The sequence below is a fragment of the Empidonax traillii genome, unplaced genomic scaffold, assembly GCF_003031625.1.
Source record: "Empidonax traillii isolate 1590-97213 ecotype Southwest subspecies unplaced genomic scaffold, ASM303162v1 scaffold535:size1322822, whole genome shotgun sequence".
Classification (NCBI taxonomy): domain Eukaryota; kingdom Metazoa; phylum Chordata; class Aves; order Passeriformes; family Tyrannidae; genus Empidonax; species Empidonax traillii.
Window position 1 is genome coordinate 832,600 of NW_020955728.1, and position 18,318 is coordinate 850,917.

Genomic DNA, 18,318 nt, shown 5'->3' on the forward strand with positions numbered 1-18,318 from the left:
AAGAGTTCTCTTATATCCCTCTATTTAATAGTTACTCATAGATCTGGCTAGAAATGGTAATAATATATCGATTGATTATAAAAGCTAACCACCTATCCATTAGGAGAGTAAGGAGAAGTCAGAATTATCACTGAAACAGATTCATAGGCTTCAGAGGAGGTGACTGATGCTCTGCTCACAGATCTAATAACTGGTGTCCTGCAACAGAACTAATAACATGGGATTTAAGGCACTTGAATCCCAGTACTTTTTAGATACAGATCTGAAGTTAAACTGCTACTGTAAATCTTGTGGTCATCAGTTCAGAGATGTGCTGGCAAATATAGGTTTTAGATCCCATTTGGTAAAGGATGCAAAGGGTTGTTGAGGGCTGTGGCTGGGGAACAAATTCCCTCCTTCCCTTTCTGTTCCCCACCCCTCACTACACCCATACAAAGTTGGCCTGCTTTCCATTCACCTAATTTGTGTCACTTGTCCATCTCTCCCGTGTGACTATTCTTGTGAGTTATGTGCCTCCTCCGCTTCCCCAAGTTTCTTCTGTCCCGTTCTACACAAGGTTATCCAATACCTTTTCAGCTTTCCTTCCTTTTGATCAACACTTGACAGGAACAAGAGCTCCTCCTTGGAATGCTGCCTTCACTGTTTTCCCTCAAATGCTGTGTGTGTAGGTTTCCTCAGCAGCCCATATATGTAAACGGCTTTTCCCATTCTTCTCTTCTCCCCTGTGTCCTTTTTTTCTTCAAACAAGGCTGCAGTAAACCTTCCTCTCCTTCTCAGCCCCCATCTAAACCTATTGCCACCAGTTGCTTCATTCAGTTCCTCCCCATAGTACTTATCTCTAATGTTGACTGATAACCTCTTCCCTCTTTTCCTCACCATCTTTCTTCCTCTCATACATCAGCATCCATGAACAAGGGTCAGCAGAACATCAGCTGTGTTTCCCTGTCCTCACATCTCACATTTGCATGTGTCCTGCAACTGAATTTCAATCTCCCTATGTTCTCTTCAACCACAAAAGTGGAGTCTTCTTTTTACCCATTCTGTGGTAGCTATTTTTCATCTCAGGTTTGTTTTCTGCTAAATACCATCTCTCTGGCTCAATCCCCTTCAGCTCTGTCTGTCAGCCTGCCATCTTGCTGTGACGTTCAGCCCATCAGATTTGACGTATTCTCCTCTCACCTCCCTAAGTGTACTGCTTGGGATTTCTCTATCCTTGCCTAACATTTTCAGAGATGTAGGTTGATTCTCAGTTACCACAGAAATTTTCTTTATGCTTTTCCTCTAAATACTCTGTCAACCTCAATGTTGAAACATAAATCTGTTACTTGTCCAAAATAAAATTGTATACTCTCTGGTTACTCTTTCCAGGTGTTTATTGATAAGTTTAACTGCCTATGAGGAAAAAAACAAACTTTGTCAAATCTTCTGACATATGACTTCCTACCCAGATTCCTTGCTCTCTCCCCTGTGCCATTATCAGTTGTTTTGGTGCATATCTTGGGTGTTATCTTCAACACAGCATACATAGAAGACTGTGTCTAAGCTTTGGAGATATTTATTGCATAACACCTCCATGATATAGATTTTCAAGTCAATCTATATAAATATAACTCTTTGATGGTATCTGCTCCCTTCATATCCTGATTATTGCAACATAATTTTCTCTATTGTGTCATATTATGCTCACTTCCAGAATCTCTTTTACAAATTATTCGTCATCTCCTGATAAGTAGAAAGCTGATTTCCACATCTGATCAGTTTGAACAGCTATCTTTCATTACATACTCATGCTTCACTGTCTTTGCCTTTCTCATTTGCAGCAAAGCCAGAAACACAACAAATAGATTTTGGATGTATATACACCGTAAGCTCTCCTGTGGGTTAAAAATCCTTAATTTCTTGGGCTGTATTTCCCTTTTGCTTTGTCTGTATCTACATTTCAACACTACTTTCTATGTTAAGACTGAGATGCAAGAGTTGGGAGCAGACTCTCTTTCAATCCATGTGTTCATGGATTAATGCATTCACAACTCTTAAGTAAAACCACCTCTGATTAGCTATGCTAATATAAAAATCAAGTAACACCAAAAAGTGAACTCAGAGAAATACTCCACTGTACTCATGCATCTGCTTGTTGATAGAAGGTAGGTGTGGGAAATGCCAGAAGCAGCCGAGTCTTCTAGGTGGGTCACCCTCCATGTACCATACTGACAACTCCTTTACATGGAACGACTATGAGTCTGACTGAGAAAAGGAGTGGATTTTCCATCTCAGGGTTTAGGATATTCCTATGAATAAGGGTCATCCCTGAGTCATCTCTCCATGATCAATCATAAATTTCAATTATATGGTCACTAAAAAGAGAGGAAGCCTGACCAAAGAACAGCCAGAGGAATACATCTGGCAGGATCCAGTCATTGTATAGTTACTGATATGTTTAAATCTTGCCAGAATGGAAGCTGTTTTGGGCAGGAGCATCAACAGAGGGGTAAATACTGCAGAAGCTCAACTTGTAGACACAGGGGTATGCCAGCTCCAAGCAGAAATGAGCTGTATTAACAATCTCTGCCAGTTCACAGAGAAGCTGAGGCAGAGCACAGCAAAGCCCTGTGCGAGAGACACTAGCTGAGGACTAAAAGTTTTTTAATCTGATCTGCTCGACACTTCCAGCTGTGCAAATAATACTCATACAGGACCATGCTGACAGACTTCCACTGCTTCTTGTTCTGGAGACCGCTTAGCAGACACTCTGTAGCTCTGCATAGCCCTGTGTTGTAAGATGTAGGATAATATTTGGCACTGAAGATTACAGCTCCCTAAGGAGTTGTGAATTTTTTTTTTTTTAAAGATTCCAGAGTTAAAAATTATTTTCTCTCTAGATGCCCTAGTTCAGGAATAGGGTCAAAGTCACACCTGATAATCAATCAGGATTTCATTGATTAAGCAAACAAATTATCTGTTAACATTCCTTAGATACACAGAAGCTTTCTTTCTCTTTTTTTTTTTTTTTTTTTTAAATCACAGAAACACTCTGTTTAGCCATCAGCATTTACAAAAACAGCAGCACAGACATGTCAAGTTCAACATGTTTTCATTCTGTGTTACCGAGCTCAGCAGTTAGACCGTTCATTAATTTCCCCTTCTCCTCCACACACCGTCTGTGCACCTTATTTATATTCACCTGCTGCCAGTTGAACACCCTGAAGAGGCACACCTGCAGTGGCAGCAGCTTCACACTGCCACTGCTGGGCTCCATGTTTTAGTCCCTTTTAAGGTTGTCTCTGCGGTAGAGCTCTTTCTGCCTAACCCCTGGCTTGCTTGAAACCCACAGTGGCTACACAGCCAGCTCATTTGGCTCACTTGAAATCTGCACTCAGCCATGATCTAGCTCCTCTGGTTTCTCCAGGATTGCACAGCGTTTTACCTTCTGATTAAACGTGCCTGTGTTTATGTCAGGAAACAAAGTATCCTGCAGCGTCTTAAATAGAGAGTGCTGGCAGCGAAATAGAAAACAGAATCACAAAACTGTTGACAGTTGATTTCAAATCATGTTTCTTGCAGCCCCTCCCTTCCATGTGGGCTCCACACAAGCTAAAACACATTACAAAGGCAGTGCTAAGCATGCTAGTCATATAATGCAGAGAGCCTTTTGATTTGAAGATAGAGAGGAAAAGAAGAACTAATACACTCATCAGCTCTTGTTCTCTCTTTTTGGAGCTCCAGTAGAAACCATGGGCTGTGGAAAAGTAGTCCTCTTCCTTCAGCCAAATCCAAGATTCAATCTCTTCAACACTCTCTGTAGCCAAAACCTCAAAGGTAGAAGTCCAGCAACCTCATTGTTTTTGAGCAGGACCATGTCACAAAATTAGAAAAGGGAGTCGGATGACCTTGTACATATCTTCTAGTGTTTTGTAGCAGCAATAGTCACTCCTGCTCTGAACCTGGGCTCTAATCCAGTCAGCAAGATTTCTTATTAGCAAATTCATAGACGGGAATATCACACGAACCTTCAAAGATCAGGACAAAATAATAATCTCTAGACAGAATTCATTTTTTCAAGAGGTCCTACCTACAGAGAAGAATCTGCTAACCCTATATGCAGCAGAAATGCACAAATGGCAGTATTTATTCATGTCAGCACTTTGGAGTGCACAGAAAAGTAAATACACAGTACATCCATGGCCACAGACCTTGGGCAGAAACTGGAGGACACAGATTTAATACATCACATGTAACTCCCTTTTTGTAAGACTATTGGGTATTCAGAAATGGGTAAGTGTGCTCTCAGCCTTGCCAGTGGTGTATAAAAAGTGCTGAAAGCATGCCAGGCAAGTAAATTGTGTGTCATTGTAGCCACATATGTGCTGTGAGGCCTAGTTCAAAATTTTGGCCTTATACCCTAACAAACTTTGCAGACCCCATCGTCCAGTGAAGTAGAAATAAAAAGTCCATTCTCTTAAATGAAATTAATATTACTCCAGGCTCTGATATAGTTGTGTGCAATCAAAAGAGTTGTTGAAATTGATGAAGCCCACAGCTTAACTTGCATGGGTCACAGAAAAAAAGATTTCTATTTAAAGTGCTCACAGTTATAAACATGACCTGAGTGCTATGTTCTATATAATAATTTAAATTTTGAAATCGAATGATGAAAGGGTAAGGCAGCACCACACAGTGCTATATGTCACAGGATATTTATGGAAACACAGAGAAAAAGTCTTTGAATACTTAGCTATTAAATAGCAGTTAGAAGAATGGGTTCTGATATTGCTTCCAGCTACAGAGAAGCAAATCTTCCCCATTTAGGTAAGACTGTATATACTGCAGGCATGTGAGAGAAATCTGGAAAGTAATCAATGCTATATTGATTCTGAGTTTCTGTGACATTTATATTTTCATTTAAGGCAGAGATTGCATATTTGTTTCTATTTTAATTATTTCATTTGAGCTACTTTATAAGGAGGGTGTGATAGAGCACAATGGCTTTCTCAGGGTGGTATTGACTTTTGACTTATCTACATAACACTCTTGTATACCCTGCATCTACCTGTACAAGTAATCAGTGAATGCACAAGAGAATTCAGATTATTCAAACTGTTTTTTTCTTCTCTCTAACCATACACCATATGATGCATGTTAAATTTAATGAAGAGGGGCTCAAGGAAATAAAAATACAATGAAAGACAAGCATTTTCATTTACAAGTTAAATTAGTTGATTGTCACCTAAAACAACCAAGAATTCCCACTGTCAGATGCAAACTCTGTGCATCAAGACACACACCCACTTAATTCATCCATCTGTCCAGATTCACAGTAAATCAGGAGTCACGACTGAGATGCTTCCATACTAAGGAAAGGGATTACTAACTCTGGACATAGTTCTGTGTCCCCTGTCAGAGGTCAACATTCTGCAGAGGGGAAAGGAGAACTTCAAGAACCTGGTGCTGTTTGAACTGATAAAGGCATTGAAATGCTGAAGAAGCCCATGGAGAAACAGATTAATGGATGGGTGACATCAGCCACGGGAGGTGATATGAAGTGGTGAGGTCATATGAGTTAGATGGATCATGGAGGGTAGATCTGCACTTTGTCCTTTGTCCTCTTCAAGGTATTATTCAAATATAATTCCTCTCTACATTGTGTGACATTTGCTAAGATTTTAAGACCCGTGCTTTTGAGCATTAGCCTAGGAGAAATTGTCCTGACTGACACAGACAGGTATTTCCATAAGGTGCATTGTTACTTTGATCTCATGTAAATATTGACAATTGTAAATTATCCACTAGAGAGAGTTTTTATTGTATCTTGCACTGTATGCCCAATATACAAATCATATAAAAGCTTTGAAAATTTGACTAGGAATGTATCTTAAAAAGTATTAAATTATTAGAATTCCTGCTTTAAACAAGACTGTACTTTCCCATTTTTGAAAAAAACACAGCCAGAAACAGGTTCCTTCATATCTGTAGAGCTTAGTTCACACTCAGATCAATTATAGTGGTTTCAATTTAATTTCCACTAAATTAGTTTAATTAATGATAAAATTTTGTCAGAACACACTATAAGAATATTTAGACACTGTCAGGATTAGATACCACTTCCACAAAAGTAAATAGCAAGACCACTCTGCTCCTGAAAGCAGCAGAAGACTAATTAATTTCTGAAATGTACAGTATACAAATGCTGAAAAATAAAATAACAGAGAACAAAAAAAAAATGTGATAAGGCATATGTTACCATATATGTAAAATTTTTCTTTAGAGCTGAAGGATTTTACAGTTGAAGGATTCTATAAAAGACTAAAATGATTATCCATTTTTAAAACCATCTAAAATATATCTAGAAAAAGGAGGTTTCATGCAGAAACCCCTAAAGAATTGCTCCATGGTCAGCAAATATAGCAATACACCAATATTAATATCTACTTGAAATCAACTTTCTCTGAATTCCTTTCACCACGACTCTCTAGTCTGTAAATCTTCATTCTGTTTTGACCGCTGTACAGAAACTGTGATTTGATATCTCATTCATAGCCCAGCTGTGCCTGAACTCTGTTTAGTGCAAAGCTTTGCAAAAAGGAAAAAAAATATCTTATTTGACCATGAACTTTAGATGATCTAGTTAGCGTTACTGTCAAGCGTCCCGCGGTCTTTTTGAAAAGCAGGACTTGTCCATGTTGCCCTCTGGCCAACTTCAGTGGGATTGAAGCACTAGCGAGAGCCATCAAACTGCCTGACAGCTTGTCACCAGTGAGACTCCATTAATTTACACACATTTTCCACTGTTTGGCATTTACCATGATAACTCTTTTCTTTCCAAGCAGCTCCTGTTTGCATTTAACACTCGGGTTAATTTTCATCAGAGTTTAAATTTAGCCATCAGTTATTTCAGGGGAGCTGTCAGCCAACATATGGAGGAAAAAAATCCTTCTGAATTTATAATAAAGTGGAATCTGTTGAATGTGAAACAAAAAGCAACTGCAATATACTGCAAGGCCCCGATGGGGGGACCAGGGTCAGCAAAGAATAGCAGAGTGGATTAGTTGTTCCATTCACCGGAGTGGCATCTGAGCACCTCAGGAGCTTCTTGATATATCAAAAAATGATGGAAAGACACAGTTCAATTTGTCCCCCTTTTATAAAGGATAATTAACCTGTCAGTCTTGCTACTTTAACAACTTCATTAAATTGGAGCAGAAATGGGTGCAGGGAGCCCCTGTCTTTTTCCAAAATGAGCACAGGGCACTTGTTTAAATGGTTGAATAGCCACCTTCTTCCATCTTCCTCCCCCCTAGAATAACATGATGTTATTTTATTATTTTTTTAAACTGGAATTGAATACCCTTCCTTAAAATATATAACTTAGCTGCATCTCATATGACCAAGACTAGGAATCACCTTAACTCCAAAGGATGAAAATAATCAGGCACACAAACAAGCTGCAATTAAAGATGGAGCTTGCAGGGTTGCTGTAACACTTCTAGCATACTGTGATGCTTCTCAAAGGTGAGATGACTTTCCCAGGTAAGGCAGGAGACAAACAAAACTCCCAGTTTCTTCTGAAGAAAATATAAACTTTACCATTTGTGTTTTGAACGGGGTTAAAAATGCTGTCTGTAAAGTCTTCAGGAAAGTTTATATTAAAATGAAACTTCAAATGAATGTATATACCTCTAGAAGACACATTTAGGATTTCAGAAATAATAGTCCTTATAAATAATTAACTTGATACAGACTAAATTATTGGTCACTCCAAAAAGCTTCATCTGGAACTTAAGTGTACCTATACTGCTATGCAAGGTATTTTTTATACACTCTAATATTTTCCTCTCCATAGAAATTGTATATGCACAAATGATTTAAAAATACCAGAGGGAAACTATGTCCCAGAATATCAGCTTTCATAATAACAAGAGTGAATATCATCATATACTACACTGAAATCCTGCATTTTATAAGTTGAACATTTTCTTGGTGATTGTTCAGAAGAGCCTTCTGGTATTACTTAGAACTCTACCCCAAAAAAACCCAACTCCCCTTGTGCCTAGCTTTCTGTAAAGAATCTCATCAGTTTTATGCAGAAAATAAACTTTATGTAACACGGCCAAACCTTTAGATGAAAAAGATTATATATATTCACTTATTGCAGGGGAGACTTGAGTGAGTCTGCATGTGAGAAATCCATTAGCTAATAATAAGCTGAAATTATAAATTAATCAACTTAAAATAACTATCTAGTGTCGTTCTTAGCTTTTGCTTCTTTGCTTGTTTGGTTTTAAATGTTGATATACATTCCACCCCATAAATAAAACTCCATGGTCAACAAGAATAGGATTTCAGCACCTTAAAAAACCAAAAGGAACATAATTGGAAGTTATTGCCACCACAAATTCCCTGTATGAATAACAAAACTTACTCTTGTTTGTATTAATTATTTTTATGGACTGTTTTGGTATCGTTTAATCATAAGTGACCTATTAATGAAATAATCAGGGGGATCACCCTATAATTCTGTATCTACAGACTCATAACTGCAGCTTCATTTTAATGCCATTTTTAGAACTGTATACAGGTTTGCATCCAAATTTAAAGTCAGTTTGAATTTAGTATTTTAATTTACATTTTAAAATTCAGGAACAGAGATTGAAGATATTAATGTGCCAGAGGAGATTAATGTGCCACTCTGGACTTGCATTTTAGCTAGATAAATATGCACAACCAGTTTGCCACACACATGAATAAAAACATAAAGATAAGTTAAAAATAGCATATTAATATTCTCAGTCTTATGAAACAAACTAAATTCTTATCAGTCTGAAGTTGTGGTAAGTGTTCATCCACACAACAATATGAGAAAGTTCTTTGAACTTTGAATAATGGAGAAGCCTAATTTTCTATTATTTACTGAACTCTATTCCTTAGCAAAAAGGCAACTGCATACTGATAAACTCAAGATTGAATTTAAACATTGCAATGTCAGGAATCTATTTCACAAAACACATGCTCAATGTACACTTTTAATTCTATGCTTGATATTCAGAACTTTACAAATTGGTAAAAGGCTAAAATTTTCCTTTGGTCATTTCTTATCTTTTCTGGTTTTATTTGTAACATTTAAAGAAGATATCTCATGAACTTACAGCTTTTGTTATACAGATAAAAGATGTGCAGCTCCAAATTTAACATAGTAATTGATTTGGCATACTTTGCATCATTCCAACACAGACCACTGTCTACCTGCATTTGTAAATACAAATTAAAAGCTTGATAGGATCTTCCACAGCGTTACTGTGAGAGTCAGAGTGAAATTCAAAATGGCAACTGCTCTTGCCACTGGTGGTTTTCCAGCTTGTACAGTGCCTCAAAAATTGGGGTTGCAGACATGGAATGTCAGTATTTCACCAGAACACTGACATCCCACTTTTTTATACAACTTGGCATGTTTGTTAGCTTTTTCTTTTAAAGAAAAGCCCAAGGGCCAGAAAGGGAGGAAGAATCCTGCACTCTGTTAGATATGTAAGCAGGGAGAGCAGGAGAGGCATAGCAGCCAGGAAAGAAAATGACTCAAATTCCTTGTGAAATAATGTTAGAAGATAGAAATGTTATGAAGGCAGCAGAAGGGAAAAGCTATCAGTCAAGGCTTATTGGACATCCACTAAAAGTAAAAGAGTACAGCAGGTGTAAAGTTTAAGAAACAATTACATAGATCTTGCTCTGTATTTGAAGCATAGGGGAGAGCCTAGTGGTAAGGTTTCCGTAATTAAAATGCAGCAATTTGTTGCCTAATTAATAAAAAAAGTACGGATATGTATGAATATATGGAGGTATGTGTGTACACTTGCATATAAATCTCTCTTTATATAAATAACACTATTTCCCTTCCATTCTCCAATCCTCTTTCTCTCTTTACCTGCTGATTTTTGATGATTTCAGGTGCCTTATGCTATTTTTTTATATCATATTCTCATGCAATTACCCTTGTAGTTTAAATTTTAACCTCCTTTAAAAGATATCCTATAAGAAAATCCTCATAGAGATGTAATTTAGTAATGTGAGGTATTTTAGCCTTCAGTAAACAAAGCACTTATGATGGTCTAAAATAGGGGAATAAGGGTTAATATGATTAATAATAGGAAAGCAAGAAAGCCCAAGTAGCTGTGAATAGAAAACATACTTTTATACCAGAATGGATGTTCATATTTAACAAAACGCTTAAATTTGCTCAGACTTAATCATGGGTCAGCTGTTTAATAGCTGCAGTATCTTTATAAACAACTGAAAAAATTGTCTTTAATCGTCATATTTGCAATTGGTTTGTTCCAATCTTGAAATAAGAAATGCAATTAAAAGAGAATGAAAAAAATACCACTTGCAGTCTCATATTTTGAATGGGGATTAAGATTCACTAACAGTTGTCATATAACTGTATAAATATGACACCATATTAACATGAGGGTGATTTGGAGTTGCATTAACATCAGAACTATAGGTCATGTCAGTTCTGGGTCAAAGTTGAAAAATCTTAGTTGATTTTTTTTCTAACTGTGGTTTCCATGTCACTCTTACTCCAGCATTTTACACAGCAAGATAAAAAAACATTAGGAGCACTTAATACAGTGAGGCTTACAGAACAGGATCTGGAATCACATCAGGGATTTGGCTATCATTCCTTCTCTGGAGAGAGGGGAAAAAAAAAAATTTATTCTCTCCTGACCTGGAAGCAGCCAGATTGTTCCAGTGGGTTTATAAGGTTTTGGTCCAGAGAAAAATTACTGGTTAATCTCAGTGAATACAGCAGTGTGGGTGTACTTGGTACCATTTCATCCTACGTTGCATGAAAGTTTATCATAAAGCAAATACTAACCAATATGATCCGACCAGATCTTCAATTTAAATGACTTAATTCTAGTGAAATGCCAGGTTCAAATATGCATGCATTTTCTTTCAGAGTCCTTCCGCACTCAGGCTGCAAGTTTCCAAGCTCCCTCCCAAAACAAGTTGCATCGGACAAACTATCCAGCAGAAACTCAGTCAAGTGTGATTGAGTTACAAACCAGTTAAGTTCAATATACAAAACTGAAGAGTTACTCAAGACCTAAAAAACTATCAAATCCATCCTTCTGCCATCACAACGCCAAAGTTAAAAATGTTTGCTCCTGAATGGCTTTAAGAGAGGAATTACATGATTTCCACCACTTCACTTTTGCATACTTACACTAAGCTTTCTCCCTCTTAATTGTTCCCTGTAGTATTTACACCAGCTTTATCACGCTAGCAGGCTTTAATCCCTTTTTCTTTCTTTGACTTTGGTTGCTGTTTGTGGCTTCTTCTTGAAAGGAATCAATAGGATGAGACCAGTGATGTTTGACTTAGACTAGTCAAGGTTTGAGAAATGTGTAATCCTGGAAGAGATTGCAGGGGAGGGAAGAAGTAGGATGGTCTGAATTCAAAAGAAACACTGGTTCACCAAGTGCCAGGACAGACTACCAGATGGTCTTCAAAATATACCCTGGATTGGTTTTTGAATAAGATGTGATCCTCCATTATCTGAGAAGTTTTATCAAGTCATTCTCAGTTTTATTTGTAGGCAAACATATACATTGCATTTTTTCTCCATTGCTGTTTCTCTGTTTATTCTTCATCCACAAGCATAATTACTTGAAAGTCATCAAAAAAGTTGTATATATTATAGGTAAAGCACCCCAAGGACACCAGAATAAAAGAAAAAAATTGAATTTAGAGTAGTTGGTAAGTAAGATGCATTTGCACATAAGAAAAGAAGGTGTAACAGCCTATCTGTAGGCTTTGCTTTGCTCAGGCAGCTTTGAGTCTGCTTGGAGAGTGCACCAAAACAAACACGTGAGAATTCGAGAGAGTTGACGACTCCCGTTGTTTAGAAAAAGCACTATGAGCATTTTTGTAACAGTTCTTTGACTTGATATTTTTCCGGTGCAAAGGACAAATATTTGATCAGATCATGGTCTTCTGACCCTCTTACTTTTAATTGGCATAGAGTAATTAGAGCTAATTATTTGGTAACTGTCAGATTTTTGTCCTCTGTAGCATGAAGTCCTGTTGTGATGAGCATGTGATAACTGACAAAAAATAATCATCTGCTATCAAGCCTGAGGTTCTGCAGCTGCAAAAAAGAGCAGCCTCATGAAATGAGCAGTCCCATAAAATGTCAGTGATGCTACTCACTGGAGAAAGATTGCAGCATCACAACCTTACACAGCCATCTAAAGCAATAATGTGATGCTATAACAAAGCAAAGCAGACAGTATAGATGGGAATGACAACCCCAGTATAAATCCAAACCCTCACTTCCAAGCATAAAACTGACTTTCTCATTGATCCTATTTTTGAACACATCAGTGTTTGCTTTTATTATTTTGTGGATGTATACACATGTAGTGTGTACAGCACCTTTGCTGGTACGCTCTACAGAAAGGTCATTTATATTTTAAACTACTAATTTTTCCATTTCAATGCTTTTTCAGTGTTTGGGACTTTTACTTTAAGCAACATCTATCCACAGATTCCAGTTTTTACTTTATTAAACTTACTCTGGCAGTTGCAGTCTATCAGCTATAGTTAAGGAAAAGTAATTTTATAATTGACATATTAAATCCCAACTACAGTGCAAATAAAACCCCTCCTTTCATAAAATAGTTTTAAATGACAGATTAAAATTATTATTTATTAAAAGTGCCACTTACAACTGTGATTTATTGTACAAATAAAAATAATAAAAAAGCAACTGTATATTTATGCAGACAAAAGCATTTATATCCCAAACTGCAGTTGAGATTTAACTAGTATTTCAGTGGCTGATGTATCTGCATGCATGTAATATTGGTCCTTTTGTCAGAAGGCTGGTCAAGGGAAACAAAAAGCTTTATTTTCCAGCTAACCAAAATAAACAATTCCCCTCAAATATAGTTTTTCTCAACTCTGCATCCCAATTCAGGATAGGCAAAATAAACACTTGTAACAGTTCACTCAGCACTTAGCAGAGTGGCTGCAGGGGCGAAAGGAGATGAGACAAATAAAAGAACCACATGGTCACTGACAAGACTGGAAAGGTAATGATGACTTTTTGTCTTACCCACTGGTCATGTAAGTAGAAAGAGACCACCATTCACTTCTCTTCCATAGAAGCCCATCACCTTCACTGACCTCCAGAATGAGCCCTTCTGTTTCCTGTCCAGAAAATATGCAAGTTTTCGATGTTAAATAAGCAAATTTTGATGGGAAAGAAGCAAGGACCCATCCTAGATCTGTCCAGGACCCACTGACTATAAACCTATAAAAGGCCTGTTATCCTGCTTCACTGACTTGAAAGTGGAGGAGAGGAAGATTCGTATGGGGCCTGACCTGCACGGCGCCGTCAAGATGATCCTACTACTGACAAAATTCAGGGTCAATCTTTCATGAGAATGAACTCTGGATCTGTATTTAAACATGGAGAAACAGCTGATTTGCCTTTGTTTGGCTCTTTCTAGGGGTCCTCCACTGATGGTCAGAAGGCAGTGTATGACTTAACTGCTGATGGGAGTGTCTGGTCAACTCTCCTTCACAGAATGAAGTTAGCCATGCTAAACAATAAGAAATTAAAGTTTTCAGCCTTGGTGCTTTGCTTGTAGCCACTTCCACTAATACATGCTCAGGATGAGGAATGTATGTCATTAGTTCAATGGTCAGTGTTACCTCACAATGTACATTTTCAGAAACTTTTGAATTGCAGTGCTCAGACTCACCAAAAAGTATTTTAACCCTTATCATCTGCTTTTCTAAAGGCTATATCAAACCTATCATGTTGCTTTACTTTTGGTTTATCTAGGTTTAGACAGGTGAAGGAACTCCTGAGCAGATATCAAAACATGTTCAAGCTACCTGATGAAGTGAAGCACACTGCTGTGCTAGGTCCTTTGCATACATAAAGTACTGTATGCTTTTGAGGCAGGGAATATCTAAGTGGGTACTGAATATTTTTACCCCAATTTATAAGCAAAAAAAAAAAATTATCAACCTGATATAGGGACAGAAGTTGAACCAATCTCTTCCCCAGTGTACACCACATAGCTTCAAAGTGTTATTTCTTACTTACAAATAATTAATAATCTCTGTCGTTTGAATAAAGCCCATCTCTTAGCTCCTCTTAGGAGGATGCTCGATGCTCAAAGCTATTTTCAGATAATTCAGGATATATTTCTATTTCCCAACACATTATGAAATTGGAAATCTATGTATGCTTTCGAGAGGATAAAATCAAGCAACTCTAGATAGCTCTCCTGGGAATTACAGAGGCAGTAATTCAGATACAAAGACTCTTCTAATTCCTGTGTCCCTATGGTGTTCAACAGATCAGCCCCTGTGAAGTGTTCTCCTTCTCAGAGAGCCCTCTGGTCTGGTTTGAGAAAACTGCAGTAAAAATGGATGGCAGAGTAATGCATCTCCTATTAATCAACAGATCAAATATGTTTAATTTCTTTGCAAAACAAAGTCTGTGACACCTGTAATTTTTTTTTTTTTTGCAACAAAGAGTTAACAATTCAGTCTCGAGTCTCTCCACTGCGTTTCTTGTATAGGAGTTAATACAAGGCAGGCAATTTACAAAAAGATTGCAATAACTTATTCCCTTGCTATTACACTTGTAAGCACTACAAGGCAATACATATTTGACGTATTTGTATTTCATTACATCAAATTTCTCTCTTCAGCAGCTGGTATGTGGATATTTATGCTGTGCACTGATCTTTTAACTGTGAATGCATCTAAATATAAAGAGTTGAATAAATTTTAATAGTATTCATAACTCTGTGTACACACACAGTTACAGTTAACTGTGTGTGCACAGTTAAAATTATTAATACTATTAAAATTTATTCAACTCTTTATATTTAGATGCAAGCCTATTAAAAATCTACTCCTGACACACGAAAGCTGTGCTCCAGGTAACCTGATGCTTCATATTTTCCCATATTGCTGCTGTCTCCATTTGCTGACAGAAGTAATCTACACACGATAGATTAAGTCACATATTTCAGTAACCGCCTCTGTCTTTCTGAGTGTGAGACCCACTATGCCTGTGTATGGGGAGGCTCCGGGAAAGGCACCTGTGGTGAGGAATGAATATTCTAATGGTTCTGAACCTTTTGGTGAAGGTGAAGGGGGCTTGTTGAAAACATTGCTGTGAGCAGATGGACCCCTGAAACCATCTGCTATCGAAGCAACTAAATGTTCAATGATGCATTACGAAATTATTTAGCTCTCAAAGAGCCTGAAAGTAGTTAGTAATGATGGCATCTGTACTGAGAGCAAACAACCTATTTATATATGATCTATCACTTCATAAACCGTTTGGAGACCATCTTTCCTTAAAGCAGCAGTAGCCTTGTCGACTCCCAGAATAAAATACTGAGTTGCGTGCGTGAACTTGTAAAATCCCAGCTAGTTCATTTTTTCTTCTTGTAAGAGTATGCTTTTTGCTGGGGTGTGCTGCAATGCAAGCTTTCTTTTGGATAAAAAGGGTTGCACTGTGCACTAGAGCTACTGTCTGTAACAGTGCACAGGCGTAGCAAATGCCAAAAGAAAAAGAAAGTGTAAAGTTTTTAATTAGTCTTAACCAAATAAGGATCCTTTTTCTTTAGTTTGAAAAAAATCACCCCATTTAGTTGTATCGGTAACGGAAGAGGCATGTAGGGATCAAGGCTTCGAAATATGAGTTCATTCCTGCTCTGCTTGGATGATTCTTGTACATTATATAGTTACCATGGGAACTGTTAAAACTTGTTTGGATTTAGTTATGTTCCATGTATTCAACAATTACTAAATAGATTAAGTATATATAAGTATGTATAGGTATATATATGTGTATATATATAAGTATATATACAAAAATATATTTAAATAAATAATGCAATATACATTGTATTATAGATGGTTTTGTACCTGAAAAACTCTGTATTTTTAATTATTACTTTTCTTCACATATTCATACAAATAATGAGCTTTAGATGAATACTTACTCCAACATAAGTGATATTACATTATTTCCTACTCCAGACAGACAAAACAGAAGTTATTTCTTTTGTTCAGTTTGTCTCAAAATTACTAAACATATTTGGATACTTGTTTAAAAAATGATGTCTCATTTGAAAGCACTTTCAGCTACATAAGAAACCTGGATTTCAGTAAAAATTTTGTATATAAATACGAGGAAAGGCAGATCCAAGTTTTAAGCAGAAATCCTCATTAATATCAACAGTGACTCATCAGCTCTTCCGGTCTAACATCTTTGTTGGGATTTGACAAGTTGTTTTAATTATCTATTTGGAAGCAGCAATCCTAGTACTGAAAGCACAGAAGATTTTGCCCAAGGAAACACATCAGATTAATGTGCAAACTGTAATTAAACTGATAAGACTTAACTTGGACATAGACAAGTCACTTCTGAAGTATGGACTACCCCATTCTCAAAGCCTTCACTGAGGCAAAATTTAGCCCTCTGCAGTGGAAATGACACATTTCTATTCTCTGTGAATTGAGGAACAGCCAGCTAGATACTACTGACCATCTTGAACTATTTCAGGAACATTTCTTACTCTACTTGCTCATTTACTGACCTTGGAGACTTCCTCGGAAACTGCTTCACCCTCCCAGCTTAAGGTGGCCCCTACCTGCAACTACCACCTCCCTCGGGATGCTTGCCAGCCTCAGGATGACACTGTTTAGACTGCCAGCTCAACGTGTAGCAGAGATCCCACAAACATGAGCAACTTGAAGCATTGCTAACATAGTGCCTGTAAGTGCTATGGAGAGCCTGAGCAGCTCCCACCCACTCCCCTGGCATGCACTCCCCGTAGAGACAGCACACCGAGGATTTGTGATTCAGTTCTGCATAAAACCTTTGCCATGTGCTTACACTTCCAGGAACTAGTTTACTCAATGCATATTTAAAGCAAGCAAACCTTGCTCAGCGCAGCATAAGCCTAAGTAACTTTAATTTTCAGGGAGGAGCAAGCACTTCAGTCCCAAATATTTTTTTGAAGTGCAGCAATTTGGACCATTGCAAGCGTAATTTTACTTTTTAAGTTTCAGCTTTTATAATTAACACATAGAAAAGATGTTATTATAAGATGTTTAAAGTTGCTATAAACTTAATGTGACAGAACATAAAATCACTCATTACAACTGGGAAAATGTGAGCATGTGAGAAAGGGAAAATAGGACAAAATATCTTCTTTAAATCACACCTCTTTCACAGAATTAAACTGGGAAGGTTTGCGAGAGTCTGAGTGTTTGGTCAAATACTTTCCACACTCTCCTATTCTTCTCTGCAGACTTCAAGTCTACTTGAGATGGAGGCTGCAATGGGACTGAAAGAAAAATTGCCCCCCTGATAGCTACACACACCACAAAAATTACAGGACTGAAACAAAAGGCTGGTGTGTCTGGCTGACACACTGTATCCCTTTCCTCTCTACCACCTGTCAATCAATCACCAGTCAATCACAGAAAGCCACAATCAGCCACTTAATGACAGCCAGATGGCATCTACTTCTCCTGAACTGTACTCCTGAAGTCATACTCGCTCCCTGTAACTAGCAGCATTTCCTATCCAGGGTAATAATGAGGTGTTTTTTGTATTCAGACAAAGCCATAATGCCTCGCACCTCTGACAGGACGCCCCTGTGAGCAGAATACGTGCTCTGCCAGAAGCATTGTTTTTCTTTAGCAGAAGAATCAATGCTGCTTTATCCCTCAAACTTTGATCAGGGAAAGGTTTGCCGGTTTGTGAATAAGAATTGAGAATAACAGAGAGATTTTAGCAGGCATTCATTCTGCTTCCCTTATTCTCTGCAGTCCTGACACAGGGAAGGAATCCATACGGAGATCAACGTGATCTTCTTCACATCAGTTTACCAATGATTTCAACCTTGACCCAAAGGGAACACTTCTTCTGGAAGTGACAGGTAATTTAGCTTTCTTGCTTAGTTCTGGGGCTCTCTTGTGGTGAATTATGTATAGTGCTTCTGTGATATGGACCTTTGTCCATGAAGGAACCAGCCGAGGCTGTTAAACTGCTTTTAAAGGCTTTTTATCCATAAACACCCAGCAATCATGAGGGTTCTTTCCAACAAAAAATTTCTGCCTCAGGACAAAGTGGCAAACTCAGTTGAAGTGACCAAGTTTGGGCCCGTCGAGCATGAAGCTGGATTCAGACCTTGCTTGCAACACTTTTCACAGAACTGTGTAGAGGTTTTTCTTCATTTATATGATGACTATTCCGTCACTGCATTATAGCAGGTACAT

The 18,318-nt window shown here is 37.6% G+C and overlaps 1 protein-coding gene across 2 annotated transcripts in view; it reads left to right on the forward strand.

Moving 5' to 3' along the window:
* Positions 1-11,061, forward strand: part of SPATA17 (spermatogenesis associated 17) — a 133,658-nt gene extending 122,597 nt beyond the window's left edge. For both annotated transcript variants that reach the window (XM_027897309.1, XM_027897310.1), the window contains one exon: positions 10,949-11,061. In XM_027897309.1, the coding sequence (XP_027753110.1) occupies positions 10,949-11,041 (93 nt within the window). In that variant the 3' untranslated portion in view covers positions 11,042-11,061. The remainder of the gene's footprint in view (positions 1-10,948) is intronic.
* Positions 11,062-18,318: the final 7,257 nt, after the last annotated feature.